The following is a 22,947-nucleotide window of genomic DNA, read 5'->3' as shown; positions in this document are numbered from 1 at the left end:
CCTCTTGTCTCCATATTACTTCATAGAAAGGCTCTAGAATACTATAATTGCAGCCAATTGGCCAAGAAGTCGTGCAGAAAGTTAAAGTAAATGTGTAAACAACTCCTGATTACGGTAAAATTAGTATATAAAATAGAAAATAGAATATAGATAAATATAAAAATATTAGATTTATATTTGTATATAAAATATATATATATATGAAATATAAAATTGGTCGTGTATAGTAATGAATATATATATATATATAATATATATATATATAAAAATAATAAGAAGACACATAATAATATGTATATGTGAATTCAGTACGATACTTTAAAACAGTTTACGAAAAATTTATTTGATGATTCAAAATTTGAAGACGACAATGTTAGCACAACATTAAACACTAGTGAATATTCAAAAGAGCTTCTAAAATATTCAATTTAATGAGTTTATAACACATTTATTTAGATTTTATATATAGTGTGCGTGTATTTTTTTTTTTTTTGTTTTGTATAGCGAAGGAAATGCTTTTACGCATCCCAGACTAGGTCTTTTGTCAGGGTATGTCGGACTCAATACCGCCTGGGTATAATACCGACTAAAACCTCCGCTTTGCTCTTGCCTCTGGTTCCCATGGAAACCGCCGTTAGGCATTATCCATTTTTTATGTATAAATGACTAAATTCATATATAGCTTCAGCTTCAATTTAAAGTTTGTAAAAAATTTAAGATAAACATAGGGTCTTAATTCAAAGTTGGTAAGAAAAAATCAGTTAACTTTGCAAATAATTTATTATATTTTGAAGTAATACTTTTTTAGGCGCGACTAGGGTGTAAATCTGTACAAATGCAACAGAAGTCCGTTACGCCCGAACTGTTCGTCATTCGCTCTCGATGAGATCATTTCTATACGGGTCGATTGTGATTAGTCGCCGTGTATGTGAATAGAGATCTATCCTTGTATGCGTACCGGCATCAACGTTGTATGCGAACCTATATCAACAAGGAAATCGGCATAGATAAATAAACATTTTAAAGTTACATCGTAGTAAAAGTCTTGATTTAAGGAAAAATGCATGAATCAGAAGAATATTTTACCCTGTCCCCCGTAAATAATTGTATTGAAAATAATAAAACAAATGCAGCATTTGCGGTGCCGTGTATGAAACATATGTTTATTGAAATAATTTTTATATTATTCGTAGTTTCTATAAATCTTTGAAGTTATTAGGATGGAAAATATTTTTTAGGCAAGACAGATATTACTGCTGTTCAAAGAAAGAGATTACATCGAAAAAGTAAAAAAAAAATGCAAGCAGTCAATGAATGTATGTTAATTTTAATTACATGAAGTTCCTCAAACACCATTACATGATGAGTGAATTTGCGAAAACAATATTTGTTTCTTGTGGGTCTCCATCAGATGTTGGCACACTATACGAATTAACAAATCAATTTCTCCTTTTGCAGCGATCAACAATAAATCTTATACAGAGTCGACATGTATCAAATAATCGTATAGCACTCGGAGTGTATGTAAAGTGAGTAAAGGGTCCATAGGAAAAATCTATTTATTGCTTTTTAACGGTCGCAGCATAAAACTGTCAATGGTTATTTGTGCCCATAACTCAATTCAAACGACTACCCGGCGCTCGAGTGGAGTTGCTTCTGTGATATTTCAGACATTCAAACGAGTTTATTATATGATCCGAGCACCACATAAGAAGTTAACATTATTTCGGCGAAGGAGGAAAATTGACTAGTTCAGTATATTTACGACTCGAACGTCGTATATTTTAGCGAATATTGTCGTTTTGATAGATTATTAGGTTTCTGGAAAGGAAATAGTCCATTGAATGAATAAACAATTTTTAACTTGTCGATACAGCTTATGTTTTCACTAGAAAATCTATCTTCATGATTTTATTTTTTGTTGACGTTTGAAGTGATTCTAAATCGTTTGAGAGCAAAATTAGAAAAAAACTATATGTGAGCCTAAGTTTTACCTTTCCTCGATAACGGCTACACCCATTTCAAAAATTTAGAAGCCATTTGATAAAACTTGATAAGTTTTAAACATTCAAAAACTGTTTGAAAAATATTACTTGGATATAGTGGTGCTTAGATTTAGTGAAAATGCGTCAAGTCTTTAATTCATAATTAATAATTCATACTGATTAGTTTTTCTGAAAGATAAAACAAACCGTTTACTTCAAATTATCATAAAAAATAATATAAGAAGAAAAATTTATCGTTCACGTATCTGCCAAAAATTTTAAGGTTTGATAAAATTCAAAAACTGTTCAAAATATATGATTTTCAAATCGTGCTGATTAGATTTAGTACGGATTTTCCAGGTGTTTTCTTCGTAATTAATTGTTGAAATTATTTTGAACAGTTTTGAAGAAACTTTGTATAATGCTAGAGTTCATGGTCTTAAAATATTATAGACATATGAAAAAATTAGTTATAAAAAAATATTTAGAAGTTGCTAAATTTATTTATTTTATTTATGAATAAAATAAATGTAGTTTCCAAACAAAATACACTGTATACAAATTCAAGCACCACTTGTGATCTATAAATGCTGTTTTTTTTCAAATCTGCTATTGTATTATGTGGGATATGATACAATATATATAATTTTATACAGGTTTTTTCTCTACCCTAAGGGTACTTTACATTTCGAAATTTTTGTTTCTATTTTTATGAATGAATAGAATTAAAAAACACAAAATGTTAACGTAACAAAAAAGAAAAACTTATTCCAAAAAAGAATACTATATGAACCTAAATAATTTCATAAAATGAAAGACCAATATTACACAATTCTGAATAATTTATGATAAAGAAATATTTACACACAGTCATTTAAAAAAATAAGTATTTAAATAATTATTAAAGCTAGTGGTGCATGACATCACACTCCTTAAGGTAAATGGCTGAAACTTTCCGTACCGAAAATTTAATTTTTTCAAAAAGCTTTAAAATTTTTGAAATAATAGGACTTTTTTTTAAAAAAAATTGACATATTTTTTTACATTTTGAAAGTTTTTGAAAATTTGAACTATTTTTAAAGGCAATCGCACTGCGTTACATAGACAAAAAAATATTAAAATACTTATTACTAAAATATTTTCGAAATATCTGATTATTTTATGCGCATATGGACGCTCCGTTCTCTCACAACTGAATTACTATTTTTGGCTTTTTTTGTCCCAAATCGAATAATAATAAACAAACCAGCACGTCTCCCTATAAATAGGAATCACTCAAATCGGTGTTGTGGAAATATTCAACGAACAATTGTATCCGCACATACTTAAATACAAACACATATACATACATCATTTTTATAAGATAAGTCAAAGTGTTCAGAAAGCTTTGAAACGTAAAGATAAAAATTATTATTGATTCTTTTACGATTACTATAAATTATCCTACGAGAAGTTGATAAATGGACCATGTTTTGAAGTAAAAATAAGGCTCATTGTTCAGAAATTTAAATATCATAAACAATAATAGCTATCCAGAATAACTCCACAAAACCGATAAATATTGAATTTGCATTCTTCAATAACATATCCATCCCTATCAATTCAACCTAAATATATAAGGAAAACTTAACGATCAGTTGAATTAGGCGAACTATTATCCTCATTGATATGTAATTGACTAAAAAAGATACTATTACGATAATACAAATAATGTACTATATTAAAATTAAACTGAATGAATGAGATTTTTCTAGTGTTTGATTTAAACTATAAATTAAATTTCCGGCCAAATCCCTGAACTAGATCTACGAATATATGAAAAAATCCTGGTGGCGCATGTCCTGGCGCTGTTGACACGTTGAAGGCTATATATAAATCTCCCGGAGTTAGAGTAACGCACGTTTCGTGTGATAAAAAGCTTTGGTTTAAAATTGCGATCTTAGATTGGAAATCACTTGTACTGCAATATTACTCGTACATCGGTATACAAGGATAATAAGCTATAGCTTTATAACAGTACAAAAAAGCTAATATCATATAGAATATTAATTTATAAACCATAATAAGCTAACTGAAAACGCTAAATACTTAACTAGTTAGGCGTAACGCTGCATTTGTTTATGGTAAGTAGTATTTCAAATTAGATTTAAAAAAATATTCTCAAATGTTATCATTCTATATTGAGGTGTAGAAACAGCGATAATGTTATTTAGTAGAATTTCTAATTTCTCTATCATTTGTGAATATGTAACCAATATGTACGTCCAAGCAAAGTCTGTTTCAAAAACAGAATGTAGGTGTTTGCCATTTCTTTAAAGCAAATTATTGTAAATTTATGTTTTAGAAACATACATTATATGAGTAAATTTAATTAAAATTAAAAATAATACAGAATCAAAGGGTAATCCAAAAAAATCATTGACAACAAGATTTGTGAACGCACCTATATGCATAGGAGAAAATATTCTTGGCATTTTGTTATTCGACTTTGGATCATGCTCTTGAAAACTTGGCAATCGAAAAATACGAAAATAAAATACAATGTAAAATGAAATTTTATAGTATAATACAACAAAAATTACGTTTGACACTAAACACACATGAACGTAAAATTCATAATTTTCACAGAAATTATAACAATTCTAAAAAATACTACCAATTCTAAGAAAAAATATACCATTTTAGAAACACATTTTTTTTATAAATATAATAAAATACTGAGCACAAAGCAAAAAAAAAATGATAAGATTTAAATATTTTTACTAAAATAATTTTGTTAGCATAGTGAATAGTATCAATAGTGATTTGAAAAAAAAAAATAAGTTAATTCAACAAGATTCAGGAAATCTCCTGAGGCCAATAAAAACATTTCCTTTATAAAAAATAAAGAGATGACTATCCAGTATTAAGGAATGGTGAAAATCCATATGATCATATGTTCCGACAGCATAGTTTTGAATTGATTATTTTTAAAATCAAAACTATGGTTTCCAAAATATAACATAATTGCAATTTATCTTATAAACTGATTTATTATTAATTTGATCATCAGAGTAACAGTGAAAAAAAATTTACAAAACTAGTAACTAAAAATAATTCTAATGCAAAAAAAACTTTTCTGAACTTGATAGAGATTGCCTAAATATAATAAACAAAGATATTCCATTATATATATTTGATAAACATGTAGAGACAAAAAAAAGATTTTATTTTGATCATTTCTTACGGCTAAGATTTGGAAAAATATATTCTTTTATTGAATAATTTGATTTGCTTTTATCGCATTTCTAACTAAATGTGAAAAATAGAAATTATCATAAAAAAACTTAGCTTATCAAATGTAAATTTTCAATCAAGGTAAAGATACGATCTTTAAATGATAGTGAAATGACTCATAATCAGTATAACACTGAAAAAATGGTAAAAAAATGAGAATGATAAATATGATACCTATAAAATCAAGTTTATTTTTGATACTAATCAATAATAATTTTGTTTATATTAATATTAATATAGAAAACTGAAGAAAATATTTACACCAAGTTTTAAGCAAATTGCTGTTGAAGGAATTGAAATCATTAGGTACGTGTTTAATTGCTGTAACATAATTATTATTTAAGCACAAAATAACATTATAAACATGTTGTTATATTATAAGAAATTGGATCTCAAACTTATAACCATTTTTGTGAAGTGAGGTTGAGGTATTCTGGTATTTTGTAAGTCAATGACTTCGTGTATGTATACACGGAAAAAGTAATTGCAAAATCTAAATATTACTTTCACAAAAATCTATGGAATGTTTGCATTATTAATTAAAACAACAACATAATTTCCTATTCATCGATCCATTTTTCCAAAGACTTCCGTTATTTTGTTCCCAAAATAGATTGATTTTCTTGTAGGTTTTAAAAACTCAATCAACTCATAGATTTCGTTGATACTAATTAATGTGTCACAATCTGGTGTATACAATATTTTTCCGTATATTTATTTTTTGATAGATTTTTCATTGTCGGAATAAATAAGTTGTTTATGCTTAACCCAAAAATCGTTTGAAATATAATAACAACAAAATTGTAATATTGGGATGTTTTAATTCATTTTTTGCATAGTATTATAAAAATAGATCAAAACGTAATGTTTCAAATTAATGTATTAAATAAATTAATTAATAATATATTAAAATAACATCAACCCACCTTAGATTTTTTTTTGTCAATCTGCCATTAAGTTGGAACAATCTGAAAATAAAAAAAAATTAATTGTATTAATAATGTATAGAATTTTTTAAAATATAATTTATCTTCACATTCGCATATTATAAAAAATCTAGAATATGAAAATTTAAACTACAAAATTTTATTATAATAACAATCGGTCTAGTAGTATAAGTAAGCATGTGCTAATAATAATGAAAAATTAATTAATTTTATAAATTGCAATCAAAATAATGCATTTTTATAAGCAATTATAATAATAAAGTATGTATGTGTTTTTTATTAGTATGTATTATGTTTACGAGTATTATATTTTTCCAAATAGCTTATGAGAATTGTATTTTTGATTGCTGTTAAGTAACTATTTGAAAAAAAAATATAATAAAATTAAAATAATGCCAACATTATTTAAAAAATGAAATCACTACAGTGAGTAATTTTGTAACTAAGTTTAAGGTCATGTGCCAACATTTTTTGAGTCTTCTAAATAATATTTATGAGTTGAATTTGTTTTAAAATATTCAAGTCACTTTCAAAAAAATTATGCAACAAAATCCAAAAATTCTTAGCATTTTGACAATTCATATTGAAAACAATTTCTAATATTTTCTAGATGGCGTGGATTGGAAACCAAAAGTTGTGGACAACTCAAAATTCATAAATTTAAAGTGATGTGATTTACAAAAAAAAATAAAAGTCGGTTTACTTCCATAGTGCTGGTTTCTAAATTACATGTGCATTCAACAAAGTGTCCTGGTATGTAAAAATAAATGTATCACCGTCTTAGAAAAATAACGATAGAACTTGTTGAATTTCTCATAAAATTATTTAGTTGCACATTTAGTCAGTATAAACGTGTTATAGATATAATGGACGGAATGAAGCAGTTAGCCGATGGGAGCATGCAAGGACAACTGCAGGAAATGCTGAACCTTATAGAGAAGACCAGGGCACGACTGAATCGACTCAGAAAATCGCTAACTGCGGTCCCTGCAAATCAAATGTCATGTGGCGATAACAGTAAATCTACTCACTTAGAATCTAATGTACAGCATTCCGAAGGAAGTCCCATGATGCAAAACCCTGTTCCAGACCCTGTTCTTACGGGAGTAACCAAAAGAATTATCGTCAATGGAGTTCCTCAAGTTTCATATATGAATCTTGAGGAATTTGAATCCATTCCTTATTATTTACGAGGCAGGCTGCGTGTTGAAACGATTAATGATTTTATTGAGTTAATCAATAATGCCGCCTACTATAAATACAAGCTTCTGAAACTTCCTAGACACGAAGTGCCTAGATACAAACTACACGATTATAGCGAGTACAAAAGGTTAGAGGCGGTGAATGATGGTGGTACCAAATTCATAATGACAAGTGATATTGATGTAAATCCCTTCCATAACCAGAACAAAATATTTTTGGCCATGTTGCGCCATGTAAAACGCATTAAAGAAATAAGGAGTGGAGGCGACACAAAAATTTGTTTCCTGTAATGCTGATTTGCTAATGTTGTGTTTAATGTTATATAATAATCTTCAGACATATTAATTGTTCACATCCACATGAACAAATTGTATCTCTAATTAAAATGTTCATAATCTTAAACAAATATTATTTGTAATATATTCTTTTTTTTTTTTTCATAATCGAAACAAGTAAATATAAATTAAGGAATGCATTGTATCAGTCCTCTTATTAACTCAATAAAATTGTTTTCCAATATTAGTACTTTATTTCAATTATAAACAGCTATAAACATATTTTTAATTCCAAAGTATAAATAAAATATAGATGAAGTTTTTATTAATCTTTGTTATTTTAATTTATTGTTAATATTTATTATTTTTTGGGTTTCAATATTATATCAAGTAAAAAATACATGAAGCTGTAAAACTGAATTAATAGAAATTTAAGTTACATGAAATAAATGGTATAAATAAGTAAAGACATTTACAACAGGTTTGCGTTAGATACTATTGATATTTCATCAGATCTAAATAAAACTGCAGAGGAACTTGTTTTACATTTTATTTATGTTCGTATGTCCATTTTCTTTTAATCTTCGAGTAGGAGTTTTCTCACTCAATTCTTTTAATTATTTGTTTGGGTGGCCTTTTGGTATTTTTAATAATAATTCAATAAGTATTGGAGTCAAAACTATATTTATCTTAAAATATAGTTATTTGACGAAGTTTCTTCAATTGACCTACATACCAAAAACTGAGAAGTGCAAAAAATGACCCATCCTAACAAACTTTCATTTTTCTGGATTATACTAAAATGATCTGAAAGTGTCTCGGATAGTAAAAACGTGATTTCATATTTCGGTTACATAATTAATTATATTAGTTATAAAAAGTAGTATTGGGTTGTTCTGAACGATATATATATAAAGGTTCCTTTATTTTGGCAGTAGTGAATTCGTGTGTAAACGTATCTCCTTCAGATTCGCATTTTCCAGGGGGCATCTTAAATGCTATATTGAATGCATCACGGCCCATTGAGCTCTCGTATTTATTGCCATAAAATCTTCATTTTACCCAGCCGTGTGCGAGCTAGTGTTGTAGAAAAGGTTGTTTGGATCAGCCAAAAAATCATTCTTGCCAAACATATGTTAGTCGCCTTCCAAAAGAAAAGATATTCTTGGCTTAAAAATCGGACTCGCAAATCTTTTGCTTTTGTCAGTATCAGGCCATTTCATTTATAAACGTAAGAAAAACTATATTTATATATATATATATATATATATATATACAATTAAGATTTTTGATTATCTTTTGCATAATTCCTTTGGAATGGCTAGTTTAGAAAAATGATTTTAGTATAATATGTCTCAAAAACCGATTTTAAGAAATCGAAATATCTTGGACAGGTATGATTTTTAATAAAAGTTTTTTGCGGTTGATTATTTAATTTTATTCTGTATGAGTGCTAACGGTCACTACATACCCACATTTTTCAAATTTTCTAGTCAAAGAATGAAAAGCTTATGCATGCGCTAGCTGAGAGCATCGGAGTGGCCCAGCCAAAAGCGTGGATGAATAGTGACTTTTTTTTGCAATATCTAAGAATATTCGTCAAAGATACTTGTGCAGACATTCCAGAGCGTAAATATGGCTAGATATGTGATTAATGCAGGTTATTTTGAAATGTCCGGTACTAGGTGCCACTGTTTAAAATCATATTTTTTTATAGCAAAGTTTGATTGATAGTATTTATTATTTTTTAGCAAAGATTGCGGTTTTGTTAATTGAGTTTGATTTCAAACTTTGTTTTCCAATATAAGTCATAATTTTATAAACATTTTGTAAAATATTTTTTAATTTGTTTATAAATACCTTAGGTGTCCGCCACTTGGGGACTCTCCCTACCAGATGTTTTAATAACAGTTGTAACAAAAATTGTAAATAAATGTATGACAATACTTATTGCAGCTTAATATGATACGAATACTCAATATATGATTTCCAAAATTGGTATTTGTATAAAACAAATTTGTATAAAATAAATGTGTGTGTTTATGTTATAGATCAAGAAGGATTTCTTTTAAATTCTCTATGTCAAATTACATTGTCTTTACAAAAAAAAGAAAAAATGCAGTTTTGCAAATGCAAAAATGTTGAGAATATTTGAGAATTATGGAATATAAATTCTAAAACCCAGTAGTAACCCTTTTTAACCTTCATACATTAAATTAAATTGTGTAGTCATATGAAAAGACATAACAAAAAATTGAAGTTTAATAAAATAAGATCATGGCAATCACTAATGTAAATGGAAAGCCAAAATTCAATTAAAAAAAACTTCACTTATATGTTATAACACATCAAAAAGATTTACTTATGATAAGATTCTTTGCTTGAAGTTTGTGCGTTTTCTAGGTTGGTTATATCTAAAAGACCTGACTGCAAGGCAACCACATAGCATGTTGACGGTATTTAGTACCATTTTATATAAATAAACGCAGCGTAACATAGCCTTGCATAACATTAGTCTATTTTACGGTTGGCACATAAATTTACAGTTGACGATTAGCAAACATCAAACATTTCATTACAATTAATTTTATTATTAGCAGCCCTACATTTATGGGCGACGCTTTTTGAAATCAGCTCTTGTTATGCGAGCTTTCGCTCTGTTCTAAATGTTCCGCTCACTCACTTATATTCCGCCTATTTATATTCTGAATGTCTTACAAACACAAAATACGTACAAGTAGGTATATGGATAAATGTGTACAGTCGCATTATCTACAGCTAGACATGAAAACAAAAGAAAAATCCCATACAAGAGAAGAAAACAACAAAAATCAATACGTACAAAAAAATTGAATATTACTATCTTTGGAGCAATATTTCTAAAAATATCTTATAGGATATTGAGAAACAGATAAGTCTATTTTTAGCATTTTAATGCTAACTATAGAGTTTGATCTTCATCGCAAAAAATATTACGTTTCCAACAACTTATTAAAATTGAGTGCATTTGACGGTATCAAAATCGATCCAACTATTCAGTTAGTAAAATCAACATAATTTATTACAAAAGATTTAAAAATTAGTTTTAGTTACTGCAAGTATTAATTAAATAAGAGGGCGCCTATTAATCACGTGAGCGAGCTTTAAGGATTTTTGAACCCCCCCCTCCCCCTTGGTCATAATACGTGGTGATATTGAAAATTACCCCCCCTTCCCCCCAAACATCACGTGTATTTTTAGTTACGTGATAAATCAGTAAATTTTTTAATTTTTTGAAAATGTTTGATTTTTTGTTTTTTTAAGTCTATACTATACCCCTCCTTCTGCCACATTATAATTCGTGATTTTTTGTCATACATTATTTGTCATACATTATTGGACCATTACTGATTTATTTAGCCTATTAAAAATATTTTGTGCTCACATTGATCTGAATTACTTAGATAATATCAAGTTTGGGCATAATTTAGACGAATAAAATCAAATAATTTGGATAAAAATTATGTTTCATAGAATAAGTATTGAACGTCTCGAAAATAAAATTAACTAACTGGTAATAAATTTGGAAATCGGCCTTTCAATCACGAGATATCATGTTCAAACTCAGTGCTACGTATAAACTGATCTCAAGCAGTAGTGATATCAGTTTTAATTTAAAAATTTGCAACTAAATCTGTTTCCAAGTCAAAATAGATTTTTGGAATATGCAACACTTTATTTCTTCGCAAAAAGAGGACAGTCATTGGGTTGCCTTCTAGTTAGTAAAAAATACTTAAAAATAACATACAGAACACTGAGAATGGTTCTGATCTGTCTTAATAATAAAAACAAACTAGATGAATGTTGCATTTTGTAGTTGAATAAATATATAATAACACTTTATATGTATGTTGTATATGTGCAGTATGTACAGTTAAAGTTTCATGCCTTCTAATAAAAACTAGTTAGTATAAAATACCTAAGAGTAGCTTACAGAACACTGAGAATGGTCCTGATTTCAATAAAAATATACTAAGTGTAAATGGCATTTTGCAGATGCATAAATTTCTCAATACATGAAAGTAGTGGACTTTATGAAATGGACAACAAGAAATCAATGTTTTAATTTAAATATACAGAGTTTCAGTAATGTCATTTATAAACTATTGCAAGTAATTCAGTTTTTATACAAATTTGCAAAAAACTTGCTAGTTATATCTGACGAATACTTTAGATTATTTACCAAAAAAACGAACATGTCCTATATGTCAAAAGAATGTGCCACATTATTCCAAACTTGATTCAGAACTGATTTACATCAAACAGTTTGAGAATTTTCAAAATAGATTCTTTCGGAAACGTATACAAATTTTCTACATATCTTCTTATTATAAAATACAGCTAGGCCGATCATCTCACAAAATTAAATAACGAGAATTAAGTCTTCATGGTGTTTCATCACAAGGTTTCATCACAAGGTTTCATCACAAGGTTTCATCACAAGTTTCATCATTCTAAATTTTTAAAATCAGTGCAGCCGTCTTTAAGAAAACATTGAAGGAAAGTTATAATTTGGCTCACATATACATACAATGCTAACCTTGGTGTCAAACGATACAGAACGAGTTAAAACCTCAAGAAAACATGAATAGCAAAACGGATTTTTAGCGATAACCAACTTCACCTTTGGGAAATTAAAACTTTTACATGAGAATGTTAAAATTTACAGGGTTTGCAATAACTGCGAAAATACTGATTCATTGATTGTCGTATATTTAATAGATTATGTATAATTCTTTGTTAAATTGCTTGAACTTAGTCTTAATCCGCATAAGTAATCTATTTGAAAATAGATCATCAACATAACCCTCATTGAACACATAAAAACGAATTTGAATACTGCATGCACATCCAATTAAAAAACCCCATCAACAATAGAATTTGGAAAATTCAGAAGATATTAGTTTTAATTACAAATGGTTTGGAATGTCTAATATCAAATCATATACAAATATGAATAAATTCTCGAGATGCTAGGTACATTTATGCTGTCATTGCACATAAATATTTGGCGGCGCGAGACGACGGCACGCACATAAATGTACAAGTCTACGCATATAATATATCTTTTGTGCCCTAATCCCTGTTTAATTGTATCGTATATCTCGCAAGGGAGAGCAGCTTCTACGATACTTATTTCATTTCAAAAAGCTCAGGGGGGAGCTTTCGCGAATCGCAGACTTTTCAAGTGGACTTATTTCAAGCACACTAGTTTCCATAGTCGATACGGAGATTCAGATGATACGATAATAATTGATTTGATTAGATTTATTTGATTCTCGAGATCGAAGAAAAGGCGGAGTGAAGTTCACTTTATTTCTGTATAAGAAGAGTTTAACATTGTTTTTGCTTTGTGCCTGATTATTAAGATATTTGAAGATATCTTACTGTTGCAGAAAATATATTACCAATAAATATCTGAGACAATTTTTCGTAAACAACAGAAACATAATTTGTTCGATGTTATAAAAAAAAGGTGGTCTTCGTAAAAAAATTAATATATTTTTTAACTCCCGAAGGAGAAGTTTATGTTTTCATCAAAAAATCCGATTCGCTAATTTTATGTTTCCTCGACGTTTCAAGCTATTTTTAATCGAATAAGACGAAATTTGGAAAAAGTATGTGTAAGTGTGTGTGTGTGTGAGTGTGTGTGTGTGTGTGTGTGTGTGTGTGTGTGTGTATGTGAACAGATATTTGCCGTATATCGACATTTTTTCATAAACGGCTGGGCCGATTTCAAAAATTTAAAAGCCATTCAAAAGCCAAGTTAGAGATAAATCAGAAAATAAGCGAGAATTCAGTTGATTGATCTTCGGATTAATTTCACTAATTGGAACCAAACTCAGTCGGAGATGATGAATTTATTTTTGAAGATTGCGATGACAACTTTTGCTACGTGTACATCGTAATTGCGGCTTACAACAACAATGGTAAATCAGAGATTAAGAAAACATATCGTTATCCGCCCTTCAGAAAATTCAACACAGGAAACTGCATTATAGATTTCAATAATGATTTTCTAAAGATACATTTAGTGAAGGGTGTTAGTAAACGGTGGAATTTTTGGTAAAAGACGTTCGAGAAAAAGGCGAGATAAAATACCAAAATTCAACAAACTATGTAGAAAATTTTAATATTGTCCTTCAGGATTATTATTTAAAGGTGCACTTTACATAGATTACTCACGAATTACGAAATATAGAAAATACAAAATTGGTCAAAGGAATATTTTACTAAATGTATGTGCACAAAGTTTGACAAATATTGATACTAAATGTATTTGCACACGAAATCAATAATAGCTAAAATAAAAATCAAGATCATTAAAAAGTACTTTGTAACTAGTTTGATTTGTAATCTAATTGTCTCAATTGAAATAAATATTTGAAATACAAGGTTATAATTGCAAGTGGTTGTGATTTTTCTGAAAAAATTATTTATTTATTTATTTATTTAGTTTCATACTTCATAGCATATAGAGAAGATCTAATGAAAATGCAATTAGTAAAATCAGCACAACAAAGTAAGTCCGTTATATAATTGTAGGGTGTTTTAATTAATAACACTAACTCAAATGAATAGCAGAAAAATTTAATTGTATAGTTAAATGTAAGACTTTTGCATTATAGGTGAGTTTAAAACGTTAGACGTGGCAATAATAATTGAAAAATATGTTAGTTTGTTTAGATTTTAGAGAATCTAAAACTTAGAATTAGAATAGAGATTGGATAAGAATTTGATGACATTCAGCAACAACGTTATCACACCATTAATAACTTGTGAATATTCAAAAGATCTTCTAAAGTATTCAATATTCGTTTTATATGTTCAAAAATTAAAATCATACAATTTAATTAAAAAAAAATATATACTCTTGTTAAATTGCCTCGCAGAAAATTAAGAAAAATAATATTATAGCAGGTTACAGTAAAAATTATTAAGTTTTTCATGCAAAAAAATTTAAAATATTATATAAATAATAATATAATTTGTGTTGAAAATATAATCATTAACAAAAATTAAATTATTGGTATCAAAAACATATTCATTTACAAATAAATTTAATTTTCTTACACTTCGCTTTACACTTTGATTTCCAAGTTTCACATGTTGATAGGGGCCATAAACAGCTTAAAATATTATAGGCTTATGAGAAGTGATTTAATTATAGAAAATTCATTGAAGTTGAAATAGTGGATCAAACAAAAATCGAATATAGTAAGATGTAATTAATATACGCAGCTAAAGGCTTCAGTCAAAAATTTTAAATATAAAAAATCAGAAATTAAATATCTAATGCCCAAGTTTTACAAAATTGCAATATAATAGACAAAGACATATGCGTATTAACAATCAAATCAATGAGAAAATCAATGAGTATTTGCCCACCAATTTTTCAAAATGTGAAATATGTATTGCTAAACACTTTGGCAAAATGTTGATAAATAATTATTACATGAAGCAATCTACCAAAAATAGTTTTTTGAATATTTTAGATAAATATTCATTCAAAAATGGCAATGGAGTTTCAGTATTAAAATAGTATTAAATTATTTTTCGAAGTAGACGAATGCTATTGCAAAAATTTAATGAGTTATAAAACATTTAGATTTTTTTTTTTTTGTATAGCGAAGGAAATGCATTTACGCATCCCAGACTAGGTCTTTTGCCTGGGTATGTCGGACTCAATACCTACTGGGTATAATACCGACTAAAACGTCCGCTCATTTCTTGCCTTTTGTCTCCATATTACTTCATGGAAAAGGCTCTAGAATACTATAATTTGCAGCCATTTGGTCAAACGGTCGTTAAGGTAAGTACAATGAACTACTGATTACGGTAAATTAATAAATAATATAAAATAGAATATAGATAAATATAAAAATAATATATTTGTTTTTCTATTTAAAAGTATATATGATATATGAAATATTAAATTCGTCGTGGTACAGTAGGTAAATATATATTAAAATAATGAAGAAGACATAATATGTATATCTGAATTAAGTACGATATTTTAAAAGAGTTTACAAATAATTTTTTGATGATGATAGCAGGGTCATAGTAAAAATTAGTAAAAGTGACTCTTCTTCAGTGAATATTATACAAAATTTAAATTATTATATGAATAATAATATAAATAGGGTCAAAAATATGTGTCAAAAGTAAATCGAGTATGGAAAATTAAAAACATATTCATTAACAAATGATTTGAATTTTCTCACACTTCACTTTACAGTTCTGATAAAATTTCACATGTTGATAGAGGGTATAAACATCTCAAAAAATAAAATATTTTAGTCTTATGAGAAGTGATTTAATTATAGAAAATTCATTGAAGTTGAAAAAAGTTGGTTAAATAAAAATCGAATAGAAAAGGATATAAAATACAATTGATATACGTGGCTAAATGCCTTAGCCAAATAAATTTAAATATCAGAAACCAGAAATATCATTGCCAAAAGGTTTAAAAAATGCGGCTTATAACCAAAATGGTAATTCGAGGATTAAGAAAACAGGCGCATGAGAAATGATTTAATTATAAAAATTCAATGAAGTCAAAAAAAAAGTGGATCAAACAAAAATCGAATAGGAAAGGATATAAAATACAATTAATATACGTGGCAAAATGCCTTAGCCAAAAAATTTGAAATATCAAAAATCAGAAATATCAATGATAAAATTGATATTTCTGGCACAGCATATGCCAAAGTTATACAAAATGCAATTTCTTCAAATTAAAATAAAATGTCCTACTTCGACATCATGCCATGCATATATACTTGCGTAACAATTAGCAATTCACTTAAAGTTGATTTCAAATCGTTCAAAATTCAATAATACCAAATAAATATGAATATTTAATTTATCTGATTCGATCTTTCCTCGATCGGTTCAGATTTTGCGGTCGCTTCTTTATCAATCGTTGTCGATTCGAGAGTTCGGCGGCGGCGTTAAAAAATGCGCGCCAAAGCAAATTCACTGTACGTAGCACATCCGGCTGCTTTGACTTTTATTTTTACGGGCAACGCGAACGAATACTTTTTTGATAATAGGATTCGATCAGACACATTTCCAATTTATTCTAAGCCTCAGACGCGGCGCCAAAAGAGTATACGAACCAGATAGATATGGACAGTGCCACACTTTGTTCGGAATCGAATCGAATCGATGGCAAATTGATTTCTCTACGGTTTTACGGTTTTATTAAAATCATCTCATCGAACTTTAAATCTTTGACTTATGTTTATTAAACGCTTTTCATTTTGTAAGTTTCAATATTTAACTTCCTGTAGGGTAAGTTATAGTAATTGCTAAGAAATCTAAAATGAAAATTTTTATATATGTTGATGTTTCAAAGGTTTCTGAATATTTTGGTAAAGTAGGTCTAGAGGTTTTGAAAATACAGAGGTAAAAGTAAAAAAAATATATATTTTGCGGTAAAAAATTATCATTAGACATACGCATATCAAATTATCAGATATTTGATAAAAATTTTGAAAATGAGTACTAATTTTGTTAAAATTTTGTTGAGTTCCATACCAATATTGTTAATTTTTAAATTTTACTTGCACGGTTCAAGCAAATTTCAAAATTTTTAGATTTTTTTTTCAAAATTTTTAATAATATAGTAACAAGTAAGTTTGATATTTCAAATATAAATTTAAATGTATAATTAACTTCCCGTAGGGTAAGTTACAGTAATCGCAAAAAAATCGAAAATCAAAATTTTTATATATATTTACGTTTCAGAGATTTGTGAATATTTTGGAATACCTTAGAAAAAATGGATGTGTGTGTGTGTGTGTGTGTGTGTGTGTGCGTGTATGTGTGCGTGTTCGGATACAAATTTTCGTCGACGATTTCGGGAACACGAATGAAGCGATTTGAATAATTCACAAAACATTGATTCGTATTAATAAGGAGACGTGCTGATTAGTTTTTGACAAGGGCAAGTCTAGCCGTTCCAAAGATATGGGGGCAAAAAGTGCCAAAAACGGTAACACAGTTTTTAGGTGAACATAGCGTCCGATTTGAATAAATCAAAAAACATTATACTTGTATTAACAAGATGAAAAACTGATCAAATTTTCATGAAGGTAGCTCTAGCGGTTTCGGAGATCTAGTAAAAAATTTAAAAAAAAATGTCATTTGGTGGTCAAAAATGATCATTAGACATATGCACATCAAATTATCAGATGTTTTATAGAGATTTTAACAATAAGTATAAATTTTGTTTACATTCCGTACCAATGCTTATCCGTTAGACGGCGGCGCGGCGCTTACGCGCTTCGATATTGTCTCTATGCAGTTAAAGCAGTACGATTGCTTTGAAAAAAAGTTCAGAATTTCCAAAATATTTCAAAATACACTTTTCTTCAAAAAGTCTTTTTTTTCAAAAAAAGTAAATTTTTGTCAAAAATTTATAGTTTCTCAAAAATCTAATTTTTCAGAGTAAATTTTTTTCAAAAATGTTAACCTTTTAAAAAAATTTTTTTTTGGTACGGGAAGTTCCAGCAATTTGCCTTAAGGCACGATGCCTCAATTGCCTTAAGACAGAATTCCACTTACAGCTAGTTTCTGTTATAAAATCAATCTAACAACTTCCTTGTTAGGATTTTCAGTCATATATTTGACTATGTCTGAATACTTCATTTCTGATGAAAAGTTTGTATTTGTATGCATGCTTGTTCTAGTGCATAGGGTTTTTATGCATATATTTATCTTTGATGTATCTTTACGTACTTGCACATATGAATAAGTGTCAATCCGCATACATATGTGTATATATGTATATATCTTCCTTCCCCCACATGTGCCCTCCACCGCGAAGCAATAATAATATACATGCAAGCAATATACCCCTTCGACGTACCGAACGAACGCCGAGCAATATCTTATTCGCGTAATCGGGCTTTTGCAAATGCTGTAGCAATTATTCGTTTGAGGGTAACGTTGAAAAATATTGAAAAATCCAATTCCAGTGCGATGCGAGCCACGTTTTATACACCAAGAGTATAAAATGCGAACAGGCACGTACTAGGATCATTGCATCGGGGATGGAAATTATTTGCACGCCTTTGTTCTCTCGGATATACCATCCTTATGATAGTTCTTACTATTAGATTCGATTATTTTGAATATTGGTAAAAAATTAGTATTTGAAATTATTTTTTTTTAACTGCAAGGAAATTCATGCTCAGTGATGTTTTGACAATTTTTATACCTATCAAGGAAAACTGGGAACGGTTGTGCCACTTTTTTTTTATTAAGGGGGTTCTTTTTTTTACAAAAAATGCAAGGTATTTGTTTTTGCTTTTCTCGAAATGTATTTATCATAGAGACATGCGTTTTTTTAAACAAAAATGACAAAATCATAGAATATTACGAAATTTTCTTTTTTTTCGCTGTCATTTTTTAACCAGAGGGCGACAAAGTTGGCCTTGCAAAATCGATCTCTTTTGCGGTGCTTCAGATAAATCCGTTGCGCATCGCCTGAAACAAAAAAAGAAACTACGTTGAAGAAGAGGTTTGAATCCAGTCTAGCTACCAAAATGAAAGAAAAAAAGCAAGAAGGAAAAAAATGGCAGCTATTTTTAAAAAAAGTGTCAAAAAAGGCCCGTAATGTTATCAAGTTGTTTGAGGTAGGGGGAGACTAGGTATTGCAGTGGTGAACAAATTAAAAAAAATGCAAGTCGACTTGTAGTTTATCTTTTAATTTGTGGCACCGCATTGAAAAAAATCAATTTGAGAAAAACGTATATAAAGTTTTTAATATAATGTACTAAATACACCATTTAATTCAATGTACTAAATACACCATGGTGTTCAAAGATGCTGACACATTAAAAAGGTCATGTGCATGAGGTATTATAATGAAAAAGAGAGTAGCTGGCATACAATAGCTCGCGGAGCGATGAAAAAAACCGTTTCAGAGAATCATACATGTAGAGATATATATATCTCTAACTTCGTCAAAAAATAGATATTGAGATGTTTTTTTTTAATAATTTTTAGCTTTCATAATATCAAAAAATCTCAAAATCGAAAAAAAAAACCGAACAACCCCTTAACCTAATTTTATATGATGTAATATTTATGTAGCATTATTGTGTTTAGATAAGTTACATTTTTTTTCGATGTTTATAAAAGATTTTTCTAGATAATTCAATGTAGCACAATTTTGCAAATAATCGGCCAGTTGATATATTTTTCGTCAAGAATGACAAGAATTTACATATGACATAAATTTTAACTTTTTTATAGATTTTGGTATTCAACAAATAGATTTTTAACTTTTAATTTGAAATACTTTAATTTTCATAATTTCTATACAAAATTATATTAAGCGTCTGAAATAATATAAAATTAGCTGCGTCGATTTTTAGCTAAAAACAAATGGTCAGTATCTGATATATTTGGTACATATTTTCTGATGGATCTCTCTGAAACATTCTCGATTTAAATAATTTAGTCTCTTGATTTAAATTACATGGATATCTCTCAAACATTCTTGATTTAAATAATCAAATTTTTTTGTCTTACGATTTCTGCTGTTTTCCACCAATTGGCGAGCTTTGGCAATACTAAAATTGTAATTCTTTTATTTTGAAATTTGAATTTTTAAAGCTGCAAACGATATTGTCATTTATTTATTCGCTTAATTCATCTTGATTATTTGCCATTAATAAAAGCTCGTTTAATCAAAGCAAATTGCCGCCAGGCTTTTTGTTGTATTGCACTCTGGCAACTTGGGTGTTATTTTGAATATTCCTTTGTGCTTATTTCGCAATTTTCTTTTATGAATTCTTAAGACACCAAGAAATAGAACGAAGTAAGATGATATGACGTTTTGTTTCTAAATTTAGGCTATATCAAAAGATTAAGTTAGATTTGAGTTTTGCGGGTTTATAAGACTTATATCATCTGAGCAGCGCTTTTTAATGGACCACGAAAAATTTTTACTTGTTTAATATATAAAGCCAACATTTTTAATTTTCTTACCCATTATCGATAAAATTACATTTTTAATTTTCTTACCCATTATCGATAAAATTACATTTTTAACTGGTTACATAAATTTTTAAATATAATTTTGAACATAAATTTAAGCTTTGTAAAATTTATAATTACAGTAATATTTTGTGATCAAAACTTACTGCTTGATTTCCCATATATTTTTAGACCTTTGGCATAGATTTTTAATTTACTATTAAATCATAAATTATGGAAAGGCTATAATTTCAAATGGTTGATTATTGATCATAACAGATTATTTAGGGAAGTTAAATACTGGTGCATGGCATCGCGCCCTTAAGACAAATTGCTGAAACTTGAAGCAAATACAGTTAAAAGAGCTTTTCTGAATGTCTTTTATTACAACTTTGTAAAAACAAACAAAAATAAACAAAATGATAACTATTCTTTTGTAGTAACCAAAAAATATTCATATAAATATTTATCATAACATTCGCTTACTTCAAATTATTGGAAAACAACTTTGTTCGTTTTTTTAACTTAACCCATAGTTTTATATTTTTAATTTTAGATTCACAAACTTGTGCTTAAATGTTTCAACTGGATTTAAAAATCGTGTAATAGTAATGGTGTAGTGTTAAGGAGTGCATTTTTGTAATAACTAGGTTAAGTGCATATTAACTGTTGTATGTTTTTATAAAATATTGTACTTTTTTTCAGTTATACAATTTGAGTTATTCCACTATATTATATCCAATTGAATCGAAAATGAAAATGTTTGCATATCTTTACGTTCAAAAGTTTTTGAACATATTGAAACCCGTAGACAAAATGGATGTATGTTCTGTGCGTGCGGATACTTTTCATCAAAAGTTAATTTTGACAATTCATATTAAAAACAAATTATTTTCCAGATGGCATGGATTGAAAACAAAAGTTGTGGGCAACTCAAATTCATAAATTTAAAGTGATGTAATTTACAAAAAAAAATTAAATTCGATTTACTTCCATAGTGCTGATTTCTAAATTACTTGTGCATTCAACATAGTGTCCGGGTATGTAAAAATAAACATATCACCATCTTAGAAAAACGATAGAACTCGTATTTCTCATAAAATTATTTAGTTGCACATTTAGTCATTATAAACGTGTTATAGATATAATGGATGAAATCAAGCAGTTAGCCGATGGTAATGTCAGCATGCAAGGACAACTACAGAAATGCTGAACCTTATAGAGAAAACCAGGGCACGACTGAATCGACTCAGAAAATCGCTAACTGCTGCCCCTGCAAAACAACTGTCATGTGGCGATAACAGTAAATCTACTCACTTAGGATCTAATGTACAGCATTCCGAAGGAAGTCCCATGATGCAAAACCCTGTTCCAGATCCTGTTCTTACGGGAGTAACCAAAAGAATTACCGTCAATGGAGTTCCTCAAGTTTCATATTTGGAACTTGAGGAATTTGAATCCATTCCTTATTATTTACGAGGCAGGCTGCGTGTTGAAACGATTAATGATTTATTGAGTTAATCAATAATGCCGCTTACTGTAAATACAAGCTTCTGAAACTTCCTAGACACGAAGTGCCTAGGTACAAACTACACGAATATAGCGAGTACAAAAGGTTGGAGGCGGTGAATGAGAGTGGAATCAAATTCATTATGACAAGTGATATTGGTATAAATCCTCTCGATAACCAGAACAAAATATTTTTGGCCATGCTGCGCCATGTAAAACGCATCAAGGAAATAAGGAGTGGAGGCGACACAAAAATTGTTTCCTGTAATGCTGATCTGCTAATGTTGTGTGGAATTTTATATAATAATCTTCAGACATATTAATTGCATCACTAATGAAAATGTTCATAATCTTAAACAATATTTGTAATATATTCTTCTTCATTTTATTTTATAATAGAAACAAGAAATATAAATTAAGGAATTCATTTTATCAGTCCTCTTATTAACTCAAGCATGAAATTGTTTTCCAATTAGTATTTTATTTGAACTATAACAGCTATATAATCATATTTGTAATTCCAAAGTACAAATAAAATACAGATGATAATAAAGTATAGTTTATTAAAGTTAAATTCTTTGGGTTTCATTATTTTATCAAATAAAAAATATATGAAGCGGTAAAAAATTAATAGAAATTTAAGTTACATGAAATGAATGGTACAATAAGTAAAAACATTTACAGGTATGCATTGCATACTATTGATATTTTCAGATGTAA

At 28.4% G+C, this 22,947-nt stretch overlaps 1 protein-coding gene across 1 annotated transcript; it reads left to right on the top strand.

Moving 5' to 3' along the window:
* Positions 1-7,074: 7,074 nt before the first annotated feature.
* On the top strand, positions 7,075-7,701 carry LOC113374882 (spindle and kinetochore-associated protein 1-like). The gene has a single exon (XM_026614842.1). It carries the CDS (start codon positions 7,075-7,077, stop codon positions 7,699-7,701), a length of 627 nt encoding a protein of 208 aa, XP_026470627.1.
* The last annotated feature ends 15,246 nt before the right edge of the window (positions 7,702-22,947 follow it).

Source organism: Ctenocephalides felis, unplaced genomic scaffold, assembly GCF_003426905.1.
Source record: "Ctenocephalides felis isolate EL2017-DRISC unplaced genomic scaffold, ASM342690v1 CF-g0.4_SCAFFOLD_01886, whole genome shotgun sequence".
In the NCBI taxonomy this organism is placed as follows: domain Eukaryota; kingdom Metazoa; phylum Arthropoda; class Insecta; order Siphonaptera; family Pulicidae; genus Ctenocephalides; species Ctenocephalides felis.
Note: the sequence above shows the minus strand (reverse complement) of the source record. Positions and strands in the feature narration are given on the sequence as shown.

Coding starts and splice junctions, on each gene's coding strand:
- LOC113374882 (XM_026614842.1), top strand. CDS start 7,075: ATGGACGGAATGAAGCAGTTAGCCGATGGGAGCATGCAAGGACAACTG.